Below are 21970 nucleotides of genomic sequence, written 5' to 3' on the forward strand. Positions count from 1 at the left end.
CACACAGTCTGGTACTAGTCTTGCTTTCATCTTTCTGTTTCTTCTGTGCTCTTCGGCTGCTTTGGAACTCTCTGGCTTGTCTTCTAGTCAAGAGCTCTGTCCGGCTCTTTCTGCGAGTGTAGCTTCCGCTTTTCTGCACTTATCTGTCCTTATAGCTTTCCTTCCGACCTGAGAGGAGAATGAATGGCCTCTTGCCATCGAGAGTGAATCTCATCAAATTCATTGAACTTTGAGAGAGAGAGAGAGAGAGAGAGAGAGAGAGAGAGAAATGACATGAAATGTTATATTAACGTCTTCAAAAGGCCAAAGTGACCTATGAAACCAGGATGTTACAATGCGGTGTATCTGATATCAAGTCAGATTAACAAAATAAATTAAACTAGACTAGGGATAACAAGATATAAATACTACGGAATCCTAAACTAAGCGGATAGGTGTGAAAGGCGAGAGGCGTGAAACGTGTGAACTGAGCTATACAATGTGTAGACAATTTGGGAGGGAAGTAGAGAGAGAGAGAGAGAGAGAGAGAGAGAGAGAGAGAGAAGGTCGACATGGCACGGCGGAGTTCCGCCCAGAAGCATTTTCCCCAAAGACTGGCGCCCCTTTTGGTATTTCTTTATTTATTGATCTCAACAAGGTACAACTCCCAAGGGTGCTATGCTCTCAGACTGCGTTCAGATGCTCTGTATAGTCGTAAACCCTGGCAAAACAACAGTACGAGTACAACGTGAGGCCCCAAGGCTCTTTTATTCTTACAAGGGATACCCCAAAAGCAGAGCCCCAAAACCAAAACATGAAAAGCTTGAAGTCTCAAAAGCATCTGGTCCCAAAAGCTGCAGCGCAGTCCAGCGGAAATTCCGCCGCAAATCGCAGGCATCTGTATAGCCTTCCATGTCAGCAGTCAACAAAAATTGCAGATGTCCTTAACAGCCAGCCACGTCAGTGGTCTTCATGCAAACTTTTATTTTAAATTGTCTTGTGTCTAGGGCCCCGTCGGCAGGTACCCCATAAGTTGGAACAATTCCAACCTATAACTTTCATTTTGTCAATTCCCTTGTCCGGGTGGTCATGCCACGTCATCACTATGTGACAGATTTTATTGAACTGCTTCTTTGGGGCTATGACCATTCGTGACATCCACTCGAAGTACTCCACAGTCACGATGATACTTGCTCCAGTCTCCTTGCATCTTCTCTAGCTCTAGTTTGATAGGTTCTGCATTGTTCAGATTGAGCTTGTAAGCTCGGCCTCTAACTGGTTTAGTCCCACCTGTGACGAGAGGGATAGTGTGGACTCCTAGCTCTGGTGGGATCCCTTCCCAATCGTGGTAAGACCAAGAAAAAACATCCTTGAAAGAGTGCATTAAAGAAATTACTTGGTCTAGTAGCACAGGATGATCCCATAGCCATACGGACAAAAGAATGGGCTGAGGGTTTTCAGAGTTGCACCATTGACTAGAGGGATAGTGTGGACTCCTAGCTCTAGTGGGATCCCTTCCCAATCTTGGTAAGATCAGGCAAAAACATCCTTGAAAGGGTGCATAAAAGAAATTACTTGGTCTAGTAGCACGAGATGATCCCATAGCCATACGGTCAAAAGAATGGGCTGAGGGTTGTCAGAATCACCTAGTTTGACTTCCTTTACTAGGTCAGCAGGGGTTATCGGTGAGGTTGTCTCTCTGTAGATGAAGATGACACCGCTTCTTGGAGCATAGAGACATCATGAGCTAGTGTTTGATCTATATTGAAATCGGCATATGCTTTTTGTAGCCAACCTCATCGAAGGCTAATTCATCAAAAAGTGAGGTGAGCTTTGCCTTGGTCAAAGAGTTAGATAGAGAGGGGGTTGGGGTTTGGGCGAATTCATGTAAAGGAGATTTATTTCCTCTCTATGGTCCTTTATAGGCTCACCAAGCCCAAGGGCTTCTATTGTAGGAGCTTCTGAGTCGTTAGCTTGTATGACCTCCACGCCTGTTTCCTAGCTAGGGCAAAGTGGGGGTAGTTACCTTATGGACATTGGAAGATGGGGTATCTACTATCCTTAGGCAATGACTAAATAGAGACCACGTAACAAGGCATAGACTCGGTAGCTTCCAACCACTCAAGCCGGTCTTTTTCTGGCCCGTTAGGTGGAGGAGGTTGTTCCACTCCGGGGTTGGACTCTACTGAGAGAGAACTATGATGCACCATTGGATTCATCCCCCCTTCATTTCAATGGAGATCCACGAATATGAATCCACATCGCATCATTTCCCAATCATGTAGCGTGTTGGTGTGCCGTAGCCACGGTCTGCCAATGAGCAAGGGGAAGCCGCCCTCGACCTGGGAATGGCGAACCACAACAAAATCCAAGATGAAGGTGAAGTCTTGTACGTGTAGAGGCACTTGTCCACTATGCCCAAGGAATAGACTGTCTTTTGGTCGGCCGAAGCACTAATGGATGGCTTGTCAGCTATTATTCACCAGTGAGATAGGTGATGGAAGAGTGGAACTCGCTGGAGGACGGAGGCCAAAAACTGCCCTCTGTGCCCTAGTGAGAACATCAGCAGGCTCCTCTACTTATTGCAACTTGTTTTGAGTTGCAACCACATGGGTAGAAGGTGGCGGCTGAGGGATGGTGCTAACTGTGATTAGATTAATCTTTGGATATGTGAATTTTGGTGGGCTTTGACTTGGGCTTGAAGATGTAGAAGTGTGTTGCTTTGGACAGTCCTTAATGTAGTGATCCTTGGTATCTAGGCAATGTTGGCAAGGAGGGGGGACCCTTTGGGAAGAGGACATTTACTCTGGTAGTGCCCATATTTCCCGCATTTGTAGCACAAAATGGGTCAATTGGATGGGCGAGACGGGGGGCGAAGTGGTCTCAAGGTCTGGTCCTGGTGCATGAAAGTGGACGCCGACGTGTGTAAGATTTGCGGAGCTAACGGAGTGTTAGCATGATAAAAACTCTTAGATGGAAAAGTACCATGCATAGGAGGGGTAGTCAGCAAAGGGGGCATGTGATTTGGATGGCCATAGGGGGAAACCATGTTGGAGGTAGGTGCCAACCCTTGTTGAAGAGTAGGTTCGAGGCTTTGTTGTAATTGCAGCAATCCGTTCAGATAGTAACAATCTTTGTCTTCATGTTCGGGCTTCTCACAAAAGTGGCAGTAAGCCCGAAGCGGGCATTCATGTGGAGGATGTCTTGGAGAGCGACATGAGCTACACCAGACCACGGGCTTAAGACTCCTTTGAGCCTTGAGCTCTTCTAGCTCTCGCTTGATCTGGTCTAAAGCTTTCTGATGTGGGGACTTCTCCTGTCGACGAGAGAAGGAACTCTCCTCTTGAAGAGCTCATTGTAATTTCAGTGTCTCGAGTTCCCTACGTAAAGAAATCAAGGGGTCAGATACACTTTCCTTGAATAGCTTCCTTGCCCCTTCTATCCTGGTAGTGGTAGCGAAAAAACTCTTCTAGAGTTGCTTCAGGTTGGATTGTCCCCCGTAGCTTCTGTTGAGAAGTCTTGGGGAGAGCCTTCTCCACCCACTTTTTGACCATGAATTCTCCCAGTTGTTGGGGAAGCTTGGCAACGAGGGGCTTTGTTCTTGAAAGTCTCATCAGCTTGGAGTAGCAAGTTCCCCAACTCATCCAACACCTCTTGAAAATCGCCTAGTGTGAAGGCTTCACAAAACTATTGTCTTAGTGTTGCCCAATTTGTAAAGTGGTTCTCAGCAAACTGATAGTACCGTTTGTCTGCTAAGCCATCCAAGGTTGACGAGAAGAGCACTAGTTAGGCATCTTCTCTGTTGAGGCCATGACCTTTGTAGAGAGATCCAAACCTCCTCGAATGGTCATCTACATCCTCTATGGAGAGTCCCTTGAAAGTCGGAAACTTTATGTTCACCTTGGCGAGAATGCTTGTTAGCTCCTCCATTGCGACTTGTTGAGGAGCCGGTTGTAACACAGTTGGTGGAAAGTGTACTGGGGGAGGTGATAGGGGTGGTGAGGAGTTGGTTGAGGTAGATGCCAGAGGGGGTAGTGTAAGCGGGGGTGGAGGACTTCTACTCCGTAAGAAAGGCTAACACTTTCTGAGGTAGCCAAGCACAAGAGTCACGGATACAATGGAGGTGTCAAGGCTCCAACTGTGCAGGGAGAGCAAGTGCAGTGGGACCCAGAGGAGTGGTTTTGGCGGGATCCTTTTACTCCAGCCGATCCCCCGAGGACCCCCTTCTTCCAATACACAGCTCAGCTGGGTCGCTACATACTGAGAGCGCGGGGAGAGGCTCGTCCTGCTATTGCGGATCAATTATGTTTAGTTCTTGGCAGGTTTTTGGGAGCGCTTGCATGACAGCAGACAAGTGAGGAGAGTCACCATGTTCCAGTGGTTAGTTGCCCATCGAGCTACTGTAGTCAGGGGTTGGTTGGTTCACAGTGCCTCTCGGCGATATGTGCCACTTGTGATGATCCACTTGAGACCCGGGGACGGAGTGTGTGGGACTGCCCCATGGCACAGCAGGTTTGGCTTTGGATTCTTCAGTTGATGCCTACACTTTCTACAGCCAGCGAGTACACTTGGGGTGCGGTAGCTTGGTCCACACTCATGGGTCCAGCACTTCGCTTTCAGTCAGTACGATGATTGTGATACAAGAGGGCCGGCCTACACTCCAACCCGCCACAGAGCTTATTCCTTAGGAGTGGAGCAGAGATAGAGAGTGTTGTTGGGAGCTTATCTACAGCTTGACGTTGTGGTTCATCTAGAGAGCCCGCTGCTTCCACATCTTTGAGGCTCGACCTGCCCCACCGGTGCAGATTGTACGTGACATTTGGCTGAAGCTGATCCATACACTCAAGGGCCAGTTTGAGAGACTTCTGGGTAGCTCCAACCGCATGCGGGAGGGCCGCGAGGCCTTCTTGCAATTTTGGCAACCAGGGCTCTTCTTCACCATGATTCATGGCACGCCTAGATGGCAGTACAGCCCACCAGTGTGGTTCCCATTTCCTGGTTTAGCCATCATTGTACATATCTTACCTCTTCATGGCAGAGTTTCCCCACATTCTGATGTAGCCCTCTCTAGTAGGGTAGGTTGTAGCCCATTGGACAATTTTATCAACTAATGAAAGGAAAAAAAAATGTGTAGGGAGAGTGCAGGTGTGCAAGTGCTGGAATGAAACTCAAAGACTCTAGAGTCAATGACTCAATTTGAGCCTATTCCAGCTATAAAAACTCCTTCAGAAATCACAAGAAGTGAAGGTAAAGCACTTCAGGTGCATGTAGTGAACCTTAGACAGAGAGAGCTTAGGCACACGACTGCAGGCATAGAAATACTGGTTTGAAAAAATGCACTCCCAACCAAATGAACAGGCTTTCATAGTAAAAGAGGTACGCCTTTTTGGAATTATTGAAACAGGTATGAAATGGCGTTCCGTTTTGGCCAGCTGAAACGGCATTTCTTGCCTCTCTTGCACAAGAAATGTACAATTTTCTTGGAGTGATTCAGATGTTTTTTACTAAAACCAGAGCTGAAGGGGTGACTATGTCTTGGGTTCTTTCATTGTTATTTTCAGTTCTTGTATTTGTTTGTCGTCGCACTATTGTGTCATACGACATGCCCTGCTATTGAGCTTATTAGGTGATGTTTACATTACATGCAGGTCTGGATATGAAACACCCATCAAAGGCCTCTACATTTGTGGAGCTGGTGCACACCCTGGAGGTGGAGTGACTGGAGCGCCAGGTCGAAATTGTGCACAGGTGGTCATTAAAGATATCAGTACAAAAAACCCTTTTTGGAGAAGTCTCTGAACTCTTGATATAAATCTCAAACAATTCATGATATATAAATGTTGATAGTTATTGTTAAGGGACTCCAAAGGGATTGTCTAGAATTTAGAGAGAATTTATATTCATGGGGATGGATTTGATAGAATGCAGTGGTGTGTTGCAATATGCTAGAGGAATAGGCTCTCTGCATCCTTTGGTGCCAAAAGAGCACCCTGCAGATTAGTGCAGGTGCCTCGAGTCTGGACTTCCCCATCCTTACCACCTATTGCTACTGATTGTATTATTATTGTTTGTCGTTGTACAGCTGGTAAGTGTTTTGTGGGGTTTGAGAGAGAGAGAGAGAGAGAGAGAGAAATGAAATGAAATGTTATATTAACGTCTTCAAAAAGGCCAGAATGACCTATGAGACCAAACAAATACTGAATCTGTTACAAAGTCTGGGTACCTTAGTACTAAAGTACTAAGTGTGAAAAGTGTGCAAGTGTGAAAACAAATGTGAAAAACTAAATACAAAGTATTAAATAAACTTCTTAGGAGCATTCTGGGTGTCTGGCTAGAATGCTTCTAATCCTTTGTTGTAGTCTCCTCCGATGAAGTGTGCTTCTGCATCTCGGTCGTGGTTGTCTTGATTTCCTAAGCTCAATCGCCCTGTCAATGAGGGTGCCTTTGGTATGGATGAGGGTACTCCTTTGTGCTGGCTGCTTGCTTCTCCTTCCACTCGTGCTTCTCTCGATCCGAAGAAATCTGTGATCTGCCTCTGAGGCTGTAGTGCTCTTTGTCTTCTCATTAGATTATCCCTGTGCCGATGTATTCCCAATAGGTAGAAGCCTAAGCATCTTTGATCTTGGTATTGCATGACTCTATCTAGAGGTCCAAAGCCTTCTTTAAATAGGCAATGGAAACGCCCACGTATCTCATAGTATACGGTGCAATGGCATATGTAGTGTAATTCTGTCTCTGGCTCCATTCCGCATAACTTGCAAATTCTGCTCTCAAGTGGGATTCCCCTAAATCTGCCAAATTCAATTTCCAGTTGGTGTGAGGATGTACGAATCTGACCAATAGCACATCTCAAACCATGAGACAGGTGGGTATCCATGTAGCTCGGGCGAATCACAAATCCATCTTCAGATAGCTGTAGGAAGTTTTCTTTGTAGTCGGCCATCTTCGTGCCCAATTCTTGTGTAGGGTCTACCCATGTCCTCTTAGTATCCAACTGTATATGATCCTGACGGATGATTTTATTAATCTCCGTTCGTGTAATTGCCAGTGATGGAGCCTCAAGAGAGAGAGAGAGAGAGAGAGAAGAAGAAGAAGAAGAGAAGTTTCTAACGTCGTAGGAACAATCAGAGCATTTACAGACCGAAACAAGCCTGCCCAATATGTTTTGGGATGGGCGCGCATGCGTTACAGACCACGTTCGCTGCTCATATGGTGCAAAGACTATGCTGGCATGCGTGCAGCCAATCATCAACCGATCGCAGCCCCCGCCCAAGCTTGGACAGGGGGTCTCCGCTGCCCAGCACCTTGTCCACCCCCGTATACCTGCAACCAATCGTACTCCGCCTCTTGTATTCCACGCACACACACGACCCTGCTGCCCACGTTTGGGCAGCCGATGTGTAAGCGCCCTCAATCTCATGTACTCAATATCATCATCCATGATCACACAAGGCGATTTTGGGTTGGCATTTTCAAAGTAAGAGCATATTCGCCCGGCTGGGGTAGAACCCCCACCACTCGTCATCAATTTTGTCTTGCGCTGGTAACTGCAACAAGCTTAAAAGACTATGTTTTTTTTTTTGGATAGAACAAGAAATGTTTTAAGAAAAACAACTACAACATTGCCTCACAGGTGGGGAGAGAGGCTTCCCATAGTCAAAAAAAGAAAAATTACAAATCAAAACAGGAAAAGGCCATAACCAGCCTTTCCTTAGAATAGATTCCTAGCATAATGTCTTTCCATGACTGCCATTTGTGATCTCTCTGAATGAGATACAGAGGACCATTACCCACATTCTTCATTTGGTCCAGACAAAAGGTAGAAATTTTCTTCAGCTAATAGACAAACTTTGAGGTGTTGTCCTCCTCCTTGCTATCTGAGTCCAGCAAGACCAAAGATAGGTCAATCTCCATATATTCCAAAGAGGGATGTCCATTCTAATACATTCACCTATTAATAATTCTTGAGATGACAATTGGTGTGGATGAACTTCTTTGCAACTGAAATCTAGAGCTAGGAGTTTGGAGGAATTGGAAGGACAGCCAATAAAAATATGATGAAGATCTTCAGGGGAATTGCATCTCTGGCACTTCCCATCCCCAAGTCCAGCTTTGAGTGCTCTCTGGCTAGTCTAGATGCCCTGATGTAGAATCAGCCAAGCAAGAAAAGTGTGTTTGATTGGAATAGCAAAGCTCCTTAGGCATTTAAATCTATATATCCATTGTTTTGAGCTCCACTTCAGCCCCCATTTGAAGTTCAGCTTTTGTCTAAGCTTTTCCTCAAAATTTGGGATGTCAGAGGACAGCTTGTACGCCTTCCAAGCACACTGCTGTAGAGTTAAAGACTTGCTATGTCTGAGTATTGTTGTACTCTGGGGATGAGTTTTCAGGTCTTCTAATCTATTCAGCAAATCTGCAAGACATCCAGCAGAGATATTAAAACGGTTAGATAACTGGTTGGGGGAAAGCCAATACCCATTGTCCTGTATATCTCCCCATGTTCTTATGCCTGCTTTGAAACACTTGTGAGCTTTAATTGATAGATTCTTCCCAGACTTACTTGCAGACTATCCCATCCATATTGAATCATATAAGAGTACAGTACAATCAGTCAGAAAGTGTTGGGGGAAATGATACGACTTTTTGATTTTAAACCAGGACTCCCACAGTCTGATGACAAGCAAAGAACCTGTCGGTCTGAAGCTCCAGTTAGAAGATATTACATCCCAAAGAGAGAGTTCCCTCCAAGCTTTGTACTCCTGTACATGAAAAATTTTAATATTTCTTCTTATCAAGCAGGCCCAGAAGTCTTGGCTGTCTATGGATCTGACTATGCATTTAGCTGCCATCCTTACAGCCATTCTATTCATATCCAATATGCCTAGACCTCCTCTAGATTTGTGTAGGCAGCAGGTGCTCCAAGCCACCTTAGGTATTTTATTGATATCCTCTGTTTTTGCCCAAAGAAATCTTCTAGACAGAGAAGTTATTTGATTAAACTGGGAACAGGTGGGCTTCCAGCAAGATATGAAATAAATTAAAGAAGGAAGCAAGAATTTATTCAGTACAAAAGTTCTAGAGGCAAGAGAAGGTTGAAGAGCTTGCCACATAAATATCTTCCTTTTGAACTTTGCCATAATCCAATCCCATCTTTGTCCCATAGTGACTTTGAATCCCATGGGTATTCCTAATAATCTGAAAATCTGCCCATCTGGTATCAGATTGCATCCAGCTACATTGACAAAAGGGGGTATAATCCCATTAGAGGCTTTGAATCCAGTTTTCTGATGGTTGATTTGGGAACCACTTGCAAGACAAAAAGTGCTTAGACAATCCATGAAGATTTCTGCTGATTTAGAATCTGCATTAGTAAGGGCATTAGTGTCATCAGCAAACAGCAATCATTTGAGGAGCCAGCTATTTGAATACCCTTCAATTTTCCTTCCTGCATTCTGCTCTTTACAATCCATCCCAATGCATCTGAACTTATGGCAAAAAGCAGAGGTGCAAGAGGACAACCCTGCCTTATAGATCTCATCAATCTTATGAAATCAATCAATTCCCCATTAACTGAAATTCTGGCATAAGCATTTCCAAAAGGCACATGTACAAATTTAATAAATCCTTTGCCTAGCCCCCTATCAAAAAGTGATTGTAGTATGAACTCCCAATCCATTATGTCATAGGCCTTGTCAAAATCAACTTTGAAAAAGAAGAAGTCCTGATCATTTTCCATAGCATGTTCCATGCCCTCCTAGAGAGTGATGATAGCATCAAGTATGAATCTTCCTTTAATAAAACCCTTTTGCTCCTGAAGGATGAAGCGGTTCATGAGGGGATTGAATCTCCTAGCTAAGGATAGGGGAAAAACTTTATATATAGAAGTCAGACAGGAAATAGGTCTTTAATTGTTGAGGTCCTCCCTATCTCCTTTTTTATGGATGAGTTTGATAACTCCAGTGTTGACAAAAGCAGGAAGAGCCCCCAATCTAACAGCTTCTTGCCACACTAAGATCAAATAAGGTGCTATAAACTCTTTGAATTGGATGTAAAATTCATTAGGTAGGCCATCAATTCCTAGGGTTTTTCTAGTCTTGAGGTTGCTAATAGTTTCTTTGACTTCCTCAAGAGAGATAGGCTGGTCCAAGAAGTGTGCCTAATGGGTAGCAACAGTCTTCTTTCTGGACTGGGCTTTAAAAGCCCTAGCCTCTTGTATCTCTTTATTTCTCTTAGGAAGACCAGAGAAGATATTAGCAAAGAACTCATGGATTGTAGAAACATTTTCTTTGTGATTCTTAGCAGGATTTCCATCACTTTCTTTCTTTCAACAAAGGTATGAAATCCTTAGATTTATTTTTTTCAACAGATTATACATACTTTAGTGGGCCTGTCTACTTTTCCTGCCAGAATTCTCTAGTGAAAGCAAGGGCACTGTTAGCATCAAGGAGCTCTTCCTGCTTGAGAGACACTCTTAAGATCCAAAAGCCTAGGAGAGGGAGGGTCAGCACAAGAGAGATTCTTCAAGTTGAAGAATTTCCTTAGATATCATCATCCTTCTATGGGCCCTAATGTCCTTAGCTATTTTCTTGTACGTGGTCAAGACTCTCTATGTATCCTTAACAGCAAACTCCCAAGCCTTAGCAGGAGAGGGGTAGAGAGCAAAAGACTCCTTCATGATGACTTGAACTTTATGTTTAATGCAGCCTATGTCAAACAGAGCACGTTCTAGGTGGGGCCAGCCAGATTTGAAATTGTTCTCAGATTTCAATAGTTCAAACAGAACAGGCTTGTGATCAGATACAGAATGGAAGAATCAAACTTACATTGAACCAACCAATGTTCCTGAAGCACATTTGCAGACATGTACACCCTGTCTAGCCTGGCTGACCTGTAGCATTCCCCAGACTGTTTGTTGTTTCAAGTAAAACCAACATCCTCATATACATCTAGTAAATTCAGGGAATCAGTCAAATCAGACCGATGTATTTTTTCATTACCAGAAATTACATGTCCCAAAGACCTTGATCTGTCAGTAATTTGTTCCACCATGTTGAAGTCTCCTGTCAGTATCACATTCTTTGACAGAGTTTTCATTTCTTGCCAGCACTGAGATCTTTCTGTCACAAAGTTGGGAGCATATACACTATCTATAGTATAGTTGATAGGATCAGCCAGAGTGAGCCACCCAAAAACCTTTATTAGAGTATTGCACATTGGTAACCAAGTTAGCCCATTTGCAAGACAGACCTATGACAGCACCACCTCTGCCTGCAAAATGATTAGTGGCATACCATTGAAAACCAGAGCCTATTCTGTTTAGGTTGAACTCTAGCTCTTTACCTTTGAATTTAACTTCTTGTAGACAGATGTAGTCTAGATGAAGGGACAGATCCTACATCCATTTTTTGATAACCATAGCTTTTGCAGGGTCTGTTAGCCCTTTACAATTGAAGGAAAAACCAGAAAGATTGGGACAAATCATTTCTTACTGCTTTTGTTTAGGTTTGACCATAGATACAGAAGCCCTATTGGGATCATTGGATTTCTCCACCTTTCTCTTGCTTTTGATTATATGTAGATTGGGTAAAGACTCTTCCTCAGCTTGAGTCATGACAATGTCCACTGAGGGAGTTGGGGAGTTGGCCAGGGTAGCCTTTGCTAGTCTATCTTTTGCTTCCAGCTCTTGTACTTCGAATATATTCACCAAAATCACAAGTCTGACTCAGAGAGACCTCTTGCACTGTCCTTAGGACTGATAGGAGGGACCTGTGGGGGTTGAGGGCATTTGGGAGAACTGGTCCCATCTTCTTCTTCTTGAGAGGGCTTTCCTTCCCCATCAGCATCAGCATGCACTTGGGCAGAATAGGGATCAAAAACATCTTCCAACAGAACATCAAAGTAGTTAGAGTTAGTAGAATTACCCCTCTCCTCTTTTGCATCCTATTATTGGTTCTCCTATTAACAGGTTGAAAGGCCTTTTGAGGAGTAGGTTCGTGCTCCTTAGTAGAGTGATTTGGTACTTTGGATTGAGCCAGGATAGGACAGTCTTTAATAAGATGACCCTGCTGAAAACAGTGGAAGCAAGAGTTAGGGAGATTTCTATACAGAATTCTCTATTCATGGAGAAGACATCCTTCACTGTCTTTGATAGGGACCAACAGCTTAGGAGCTCTGCATAGATCCACTTCTATGAGAAGTTGAGGGTTCCACTTGGGGTTAATCCCCCCTCTGGCCTTCTGTCCAAGGACCTTGCCCACATAAGAACCAATTTTTCGTAACCAGGGGTAGAATTCAACTTGTAGATCAGGGAAATCAACCCACACAGGTGCTTTAGTGGTCTTATCACCTCTAGGGTTAAAACCCTTATACCACTTAAAAAAGGAAATTGGAGTATTACGAATGAGCCATTGACCTTCGGTTATGATCTGTAGAGCGCTATTAGCATCCTCAAAGCAAAATAGATAATAATTATTGGGTAAATACTGAATCTACATTTTTGTTTTCCCAATTGACAGCTACCCAATTTTTGAGCACTTCGAGGGAGTGTCTGGAGCCATGGCACAGACCTATCACAACCCTATCAACAAGCTGGTTATGCCAAGAGTCCAGCTCCTTCTAACTAATGGTGACACAGTCCTCGTTTTCACATATAGGTTCAATGTTGGTTTCTACATGATAAGCTGGAGCATGATGATGCTGCTCATTGTCAGGGACAACAGGAGATGGGGCATTTATACCGGAAGGTGACAGACCACCTTTAGCGGCTTCCACAATTCTAGAGGCAGAGGGAAAATGTATGCCAGCAGGAATATTCCCCTTCCATTCATTGTTAATCATAAAAGAGGGCATAAACCTCATACCTTGCTCAGCTGGTCGGTATAGCGGATCATCAAACCTTTCTGGTGGCCTTTGATGGCATCAGCATAACACAAATGAGGCGCCTGATTTTGATAGGAACTGCTGAGGGTGTAGAGCATTTCCCCTCATGAAAGGGCGGACAGATTCTTTTGGAGTGCTTCTTGAGTGAGCAGGTATAGACTGTGTGAGAACTGGGCCTCCCTGAAGGCCTCCATGGACATCAAGAGGGCTTAACTGCGCCTGGTTACGATTGATGATACCCTGTATAGCAGGAATGGAGCCTTCCATAGCTGTAGAGGTACTCATGGGGGAATGCACAGGCATTTCATTAGCTAATGTTTCATGCAGAGACATGGAGGGCTCCCCCCAAGGGGGAGTCTAGAGCTTACTCAGCAGGAGAGTACGGACATGCATAGACCTTCGCTACGTCCTTCCTCTCAACCGACTTTCCAAGTTCTGTAGTGATACACCTTCTTAAAGAGGATGTTGCTAAGCAAGGCGGGGGTAGAAAACTAACTCTGCCAACTTCGACGGAGTTGAGAGTGAAGGGAAGTGTTTTCTCATGCAAGCAGGCAGGGATCGCCCTTAAAGAGGACGGCAACTCAACTCTAATCCAAATATAGCGACCATGCTTATCCCTTTGTATTGCATGTATTAGGGTGGCCTTGTGGTGCGTCGAAAAAAACATGACAAAAAATCTTCATTCTGGTTTTCCTTCTTGAGTCTCCCCAAATTGTTTTTGCATCTCATGTTGGGTGTGTTTGTTCTATGATACAATGACTTTTTGGTAGAACCCTACCTTGTATGTTTCATTTCAGTCCCTCCACTACAGTTCGATCCTATGTAGTCATGAGCCATGTGATGTGACATTCACTTGGTCTAGTTGTGAACGAGTCCAAAAGTGTTCGCTATCTTTATGGGTCGATCCAATGTGAAAGAGTCAATGCTTCTACTTATTGATTACTGTCAAAAGCTGTTAGAAAATCCAATGAGACATCTTCTATATATTTATACTAATGCATTAGTAACCATCCAGTAGTGCAATAGTGGACATCACCATAAATTTTTAGCAAAAGAAATTGCATAAATCAGATTTGCAAGAGGTGAGTTTGAACAATGTTTGCTTAGCTAGACCAAGCCCAATTTGGTAGTCTTGGCAAAATACTTGCTCTGACAAAATTCCCATGGTTCGACTTTACCCAAAATTTGCACTCTTGGATGTAATCAGTCAATCCTATGTCCTAGGTCACCAGGAAGCTTCAAGAATAGTGTAACAAATGATAACATAACATGCATTGCCATATCATTCCTACAATGGTTAATATTGTAGTAGATGCACAAGAAGCAAAACAAACTCTTATTGCACAATTGTAATTACATGAGAAGGTACCATTTCCTTAGGCACAGCAGAAGTGATCACTCTAGTAGGAAATAAGCTTCACATTCACCACCCTAGAGGAAAAGAAGCTCCACACTTACCTCTCAAATCCTAAGTGAAGTCTTGCTCACCTATTTATAAAGGTAGGGTTTGCCAAGTGAGACATCAGAGTGCACTTGTACCGTTCGATGGATATCTTTCCATGATAGTTCAAAAGATTTTGTCAAAAGTCGTGAACAAAAGGTAGAGGGAGGATGCACAATACAATTTCATTAACTTAGACACTATTGGGAATAGAGAACAAAGTGGTACAATTGGAGAGCATGAATTTTTTTTCGACCAATGTAAGATAACCTTGACTAGGTAAGTAAAAGGCCTAAGGTTCTATCCACGTTAGGTTTCACAATGCCTCCCTCAAGATTATCCCCAAGGTTAGGATAATACAAATATTTCACATTGCCTTCCTCAAGATCATCCGCACGGTTAGGGTAAGACAAATATTTCAATGTTTTTAATTAAATTTATATCTAAGCCAGTGTTGGTGATGATACAGATGAATTCATTGTTTTGAAACCATTATTTAAAAACTTATTGGCAAGCTTGATACTACTTTGAAAGCCATTAAGACATCTAAGAAAGAGCACATAGCAAGGTGAATTACTTGTAGGATTTCAAAGAAATATTATAAAGCCTATCACTTGTTCTCTAATGGATTCAAAAGGATTAATCCCAAGTTTTTCTCTCTGGTAATTAGAACTGGTGAGACATTTCCCATTGAAGGGGCTAAATAAAGTTTGGTCCCTACCTTAATACATTGTGAAAAGGTGAATTCAATTCCGTTAGGTAGATCAATGAAAGCAGGGTTATTGAAGTTTTTTACATCATCCAGATATTTGTGCATATGAGTACAACATATTAAATGCAAAGAACGATTTATCATATTCTCAATAAAGCACTTATATTTGAAGTAACACAAAACAAAATAAAGGTTACACATGATGGGGAAATAAGACAATCCTATGGGTATAACTTGTATTTGTCTATAACTTTTATCTTGAAGTTTTACAAAATAGTTATTAATAAGAAAAGAATTATATTCTATTTGTTAGACTCTACCTATCAAAGTGAGTACGTGCTTTTCTATCTGATTTTCAATCCATTTAAGATGTATATATTAGTGAGGTTTTATGAATGAAGATATGGCTTTGTTATCAAAAGGAACTCTATTAAATCTTCTAAAACGGTAAGGACTCAGTGAGAAAAATGTTTTCATAGTATTATGTAATGTTAGTAGTTAAAATGCTAGTAATTTGATTTGGTAAATTAAGCATAACAACGGTAACTTTTTTTACAACCTTCTAAGGCCTAAAAAACACTTTGCATGTTTTAAGTCCTTGAGCACATATTTCTTCAAGTATTGAGACATGAAGTAATACAACTTACGACCTCTATGTATGCATTATTAGACGCATCAAAGATCCATCTAAGTTTGTGTTCGTGAAACTTGTAGACTTACATTCTAGTACTTCTTTTACTAAGTCACTCCCCAATATTTGTGGAGTTTGTGTAGGTTGGTAAGGCGCAATCTCATAGTCTTTCTAAGGTTGAGTCCCAACCTAGCTCCTTATATATGAAGGGAGCATTATTGGCTTTTATCCAAATCGAATAATTGAATCTCCTAAGCAAATGTTAAGGTAATCCAACTTGATTCTATTTTACATCACTCTTTTGAGAGTGAATCAACTCTATTTTCAAATATTTTTAATAGATTTTTTATAAAGTCTAGGTGATTTTTTACTCAAGTTAGAGTTTGAGAGAGATGTTTTATGGACACTCTAATAATGTGACAAATGCCAAAGTGTGGGTTAAGTCGTTCTTTTTTAGTATGATTTAGATTCTTGGAATAGAATAGAATTCTAGTCTTCTAATGTTTACATGCTAAATGAATTTAGGATCAATGGTACATATATGTGTGCCACAGTTGTTGCCAAAGTCTTTAACAAAACTGGGCAATTTTTCACACACACCAGTAGGTGCTATCTTATTTCAAAAAAAAATGTTGCCACGAAACAAGAATTTAGTAGGCTCTTGTTATTTCCAACCAAAGTAAGCATCACTTTAAATAAGTGATAAAATCATGAGGCTCGCCCATACTACAATGCACTTAAGCTCTTCAAAGACAAGGTAACTTGGCTCACATGACTCCTTCAAGTGCTCCATTGAGCTAGAGTTCCCGGGGAAATGAGGCTTTCTTAGGACCCCTAAATTGATCTCATGGATGCTTGCTACTAAAAAAAATCTCTTACTCAAGTCTCAAGTCATTTTATAATCCCTTGAGCTATTATTGGAGGTTTATTCTTCTACTCTTTTTGTTAGGCCTATTCTCGCATAATGCTTCCATCATTGTTGCCCTCATTGCACAATCAAGCACTAAGGATGCTCATTCGACTATTATAATTGCTCTGTAATGGCAGTACAACCAATTCCTTAGTTGTAGTGAGGATATGTGATTGGCTTGAAACTTCCTTTGCTATAATCTAGAAAAAGAGTATGATCAATTACTAAACCACAGTATTAATCATATGACATAATCTCCAACATTTTAGCTAAGTAGTCCTATTGTTGTGCCACATGTTTTATTTCAACACCATATTTATTGATCTATTTTCTATTTCGAATAATTAGCTTACCTCTTGATTATAAACTTAGTACAGTTCAACCCACATTTTTTGAGTGCTATACCAATTGATTATTTTTAGACTTGCATTTATAAACATTCTTTTGGGTAGTACATAAATTTGATTCATGTAGCGGGTCCGTCTTTAAATAGGTACTCTCTCTCTCTCTCTCTCTCTCTCTCTCTCTCTCTCTCTCTCTCTCTCTCTCTCTCTATCTATCTATCTATATATATATATATATATATATATATACCACAAGCATGATCCACAAACACCATGCAAATTACCTTCAACATCTTGTATATTCTTACTCAAACATATGCACTTACGTACATAGGTGGTTGTAAATCGAACACAAATTTTTTCTTCTACTCATTAATGTTTTTCTCTTCAAATTCCAAACTCTCTCTCTCTCTCTCTCTCTCTCTCTCTCTCTCTCTCTCTCTCTCTCTCTCTCTCTCTCTCTCTCTCTCTCTAGCAAGTTCTTTGGCAAATGTACATAAAATGTTAAACATTTGAGGCAACAATGAAAAGTATCTTGTATGTATTGCAGGGCTCTCTCTCCCTCCCTCTCTCTCTCTCTCTCTCTCTCTCTCTCTCTCTCTCTCTCTCTCTCTCTCTCTCTCACACACACACACACACACACACACACACACACATGCACACACACACACACACACACACACACAAAGCATGTAATTCCTAGTACCTAGCCTTCCCAGTGCATACATCTTCATCCCACCTAACCCACTCTCTTACCTTGACCACAAAAAGACACAATATGATGAAGTATATTTAGCAACAAAAGCGTGGCTATTCTCAGTCTCTCGTTGTCTATTGCTCCACACCCTCTCTAACCCATGGATCTCCTCTTCCTTCACCCACCATAGCCAGTGTGATCCAGCAATGTGTCCCTCGTTGCCTTGTTGGCAAGCATTCAAATCTTATTTACCGCACAAATGCAGGGCTAATTGTGTATACCTTTCCATTATGTAGGTGTTTATTTTGCACAAAAAATAATTGTACAGCTATAGCATGCCTTTGTCCTTCGCCTCCAAAAGAGTTCTAAGGTGGGGATGAGCAAACAAGGTTGATGTGGTTATTTTGAAGATGGATGAAACAGAATGATATGAAAACTTTGTGAGTTAGAAGAAGGATTTCACCTTGGAACTATGAAGTAGAGGGTGTATACAAACCTTGTGACTTAGAAAGAATGTATCCTTTCGTGGAAATATGGCAAAGGATTTACCGTTTTTTGGCAATCATGCTTGTTGCATGTCCATCTAGCACAAGTCCCTCAAGTTGATCAGCGACAATGCCTTGAAAACATGTCAAAAATGGATCGTGTGGCCTCCCCCCCCCCCCATGAATCTAGAAATAGAATGATTCCTTGTACCATTTACATTTGAACCTTTGAGCTAGAGCAACAAAACCTACATTGAAATCTGCAGCGATAGTGATTTCATAGGCCATGCTCTTTGGATACTCTTCTGTGAGATAGCTTAATCCTCCCAATTACAAAGCACCCTCCAAGAAAAAACTTTCTCTATCTTCATTAGTATAGGCATTGCTTATACAACTATATGTGTTAACCCTCACAGCTCACGGACACCCCATCACCTACGACGGACGTGTATTATGTATTTGGTAGAGTCAGGTACCGGGCTTGTCGGACCAATAGGAAAAGGGTAAGAGTGATCGCCGATGAGAGGCGCACTCTAACTGGGACATTCAAGGGATTAGTTGGCTAAGCATGGGCGTCCAAGTGTGAATGGGGTGAGCTCATATAAAAGCCAACTAAACCTAAAATTCACTCATTCTCTCATTTGTGCAATAGAAGAGTGCTCTTGCTCCATCTCCATCTCCATCTTCTTCTTCTTCACCTCCTTGTGTGTGTGTGTGTGTGTGTATGTGTGAGAGAGAGAGAGAGTGTGTGCGATCGAGCATTGCGACGACGGCACGGCGGCGGCGAAGCGGTTGAGCGCGGCGAAGCGGCGGCTCCTTCTTCTTCGCGGCGAGGAATCCTCCACGAAGCAAGCGTAGAGCGGTGAGTGACACACCATCACTTTCTTTGAGCTTACTAGTTAAGCTAGTTGTGTGCTTGGAGCCGTCTGTGGCTCGCACACAGTGTTAGGCAAGTCCTTTGCTTCGACAGTGCGGCAAGAAGCGCACAGTTTTGGCGCCGCTGCCGGGGAAATGCCCTACACTAAGCTCGGTTAAGCACCTTACGCTTTCTTGTGATGCAATTTCAATTGAAGGATTTGTGAAGAAGGAAGGTGTGTGGTTGTGTGGAGAAGGATTTGTGAAGAAGGAAGGTGTGTGGTTGTGTGGAGAAGATTTTTGTTACACTATACAGTCTTTTTTGTTTTCTGTAAAGAAGGAGTTACAATTTTTTTGCAATGTACTGTTAGAATTAAGGTATTAGCTATGGAATGTTAGTTCTGTAAGGTTCAATGTTAGTTCTCTAAGGTTAGTTTTGTAGATCTGTTAGCTACTGTAGTACTGTGTAAACAATGTTAGAGTGTGTGTGGCAGTATCTCTATTAGCTGTAAGTAGATAAGTTAGGTGTAGGTTAAGTGTGTGTGTGCGTGCGTGCGCGACGCAGCCGCGGCGACTTTTTCAAGGAGGGAAAAAAAACTTTTAAAAAAAAAAAAAAAAGGATCAGGCTGGGGATCATTCCCTAAGCCCAAGCTCAAACCCAGACCTCAGTCCTCAGTTTTAAAATATAGTTTATACACCTTTTTATATTTAAAAACTATTTTTAGGATTTCGAAGACTATAAAGACTATTTTTAGGATTTCGAGGGCTTCACGTAGCCGAATAGGGAGCTGTAAAGCACGGCACGTTCCTTTAGCCAAAACGCTCGTCTTGAGCTATTACACGTCATATTTTGTGGCTTGGTTACAAAAAATAACCAAGAATAACGAAAAACTTGGGTTATAAACACCAAAAAAAAAAACTAAGTGAGCGGCCTTCACGGGCACTCACCAACGCGTTTAGAGTGTGGAGGTCACATGTACCTACGCTCTGGACGAGTGTTAGAGCACGAGCATATTGGTAGTGCCTCCATTTACGCGGGCACCCATTATTCCTCCACCCTAGGTTCTGGACCTTCGGTCGGAACTCAAGGTAGCGCGAACCAAGATCCTCATATCGCGTCTAGTGATTCTTCCTCTGACTACGAAGTCATGGAGGGGTATCCTACACCAAACCCTGATAGTTCAAGTCAAGACATGCATGCCATGGGCCCACGGGCCGGGTCCAGCGTGTTTAGCCGCTTAAAAGAGACCCTTAGTAGAGCTACTCGCTCCGAACATGCGGTTAATGAAATAAATGAAGGGAGTGAGTGGGGAAGTAAATCGGTCATTCATGCCTAAAATAGACCCTATGCTTCTTGAGAGTGTGCATGTGAATGTTCCATCCACTGCACCTCCTGATCCTTTAGGACTATCTCCCTCTGAGGTTCTACTACCCGATGGTAGGAGTCTTGCCGAAGTGCAAGAGATCGAACGCTATATGCAAGCAACAAGGGAGAGGGAAATTGAGAACCTACGAAGGCTAAAACAAAGTCGAGCCCTGAAAGCAAAGGCTCCTATGACAACAATCATGCCAGCCGAGCAACCGAGTGCTCCCAAGGTAGTAGTCACGGAGGGGCAAGCGATGGGGAGCAATAATGCTTCCACCTTGAGGGAAACCTCCAGTACGCCAGGCCTAGATGAGATATTCCTAAACGAAAATTGGGTGTATGACCTACAAGCAAAAGCTTTAACTGATTAGTACACAGGACACACCTATCATGTGGGTTGGTTAGATGTTCTACAATCCACATCGGGTGCTACTAGCATAGATGAGCAACAACAGAAAGTCTGTGATGTCCTCCATAGGATTGTCGAGTTAGAAAGACAGAACACAGGGATCAACATGCCTTCAACGAGCCTAATGAGATTCTTGGATACGGGGAAGGCCAACCAACCAACCCTATCACAAATGGAGACTCCCTCAGTGAGCCCCATTGATCCTCCATATGTTGTTTTGCCAAGAGATATCAGTACAATCTAAGCCCACAAGTGGCAGCTTTACCTTCCCAGATCTAGCTCATCTTTCTCTTAATGACACTACGGCTACCATGCATATCCCAGTGGTGAGCATGACAAGAAGTACACCATGGAGTTCATTCGTTAATACTGCGCCGATGCCTAGTAGCACAGTGCCCCCAATTATACCTACATGTATGTATCAATCATGTGCACCTGTCGTACCTCAGCCTCATGTAGCTCCTACACCTCCGATTATTCCAAGAGCTTACAATCCACAATGGCATTATCCAAGCTCTTATACAAGTGGAGCCATGCCATTTAATAATAACATGCCATATCAGGCACCCCCTATGCCTAGGGCCACACCTGTAAACTTTGGACCACCGTCTGGTACACCACCATATGAAATATGGGACCCAAGAGCCGCGCGTATTCCAAGGCCAAGGTCAACTCCCATCTCACATGTGGTTCCAGGAGCATATACACCCATTATACCTGCTCAGATAGGAGATTTGGCAGCATTTGCTCAAACTATCGGTCGCTCTATTGCGGAAAACATGCGTAGTGCACCTGACAGAGAGCCTAGGAGCAAGGCAGTTCAAGTAGCTAAGCTCACACAGAAATTCAGTGGAGACGGAGATGCTAGAAAGCATATGGAAGTCTTTGAACATGTGTGTGATTCCTTGGAAGAGCACAATGAGCTACATAAGTGTAAGGCTTTGAGTTTGACCCTAAGCGGAAAGGCTGGAGATTGGTATAGAACCTTAAAAGTAGAAGAGAAAATGATCTACTCTACTCTTAGGAGATTGTTCTTGAAAGAGCACATATGAGAGGGAGTACTTTGGGGTGTAGCCTCTCAGCTCCAGAAAGCCCAACGAGAAGAAGGTGAATCCGTGAGAGACTTCATTAGTCGCCTAAAGAATTTGAATTCTCGATGCAATCCAAACGAGCGATTCAACAACAACCAATTGCTCCATAGATTCATTAGGGGACTACGACATGAAAGTATCTATAATGGCCTAGTCATTAGAGGTATCACT

At 42.7% G+C, this 21970-nt stretch overlaps 1 protein-coding gene and 1 pseudogene across 2 annotated transcripts in view; one reads left to right on the forward strand and one right to left on the reverse strand.

Annotated features, from left to right (window-relative positions):
- The window catches only part of LOC147440985 (FAD/NAD(P)-binding oxidoreductase family protein), a 189514-nt gene extending 183454 nt beyond the window's left edge, over positions 1 to 6060 (forward strand). The window contains exon 17 of one of the 2 annotated variants that reach the window (XM_086482763.1): positions 5628 to 6060. In XM_086482763.1, the coding sequence (XP_086338889.1) occupies positions 5628 to 5778 (151 nt within the window). In that variant the 3' untranslated portion in view covers positions 5779 to 6060. The remainder of the gene's footprint in view (positions 1 to 5627) is intronic. The other variant, XM_086482764.1, reaches the window with a different exon arrangement.
- A 1599-nt stretch (positions 6061 to 7659) lies between these two features.
- On the reverse strand, positions 7660 to 13728 carry LOC147440986 (uncharacterized; annotated as a pseudogene).
- Between the last annotated feature and the right edge of the window lie 8242 nt (positions 13729 to 21970).

Source organism: Adiantum capillus-veneris, chromosome 15 (genome assembly GCF_014529385.1).
Source record: "Adiantum capillus-veneris isolate H3 chromosome 15, ASM1452938v2, whole genome shotgun sequence".
Classification (NCBI taxonomy): domain Eukaryota; kingdom Viridiplantae; phylum Streptophyta; class Polypodiopsida; order Polypodiales; family Pteridaceae; genus Adiantum; species Adiantum capillus-veneris.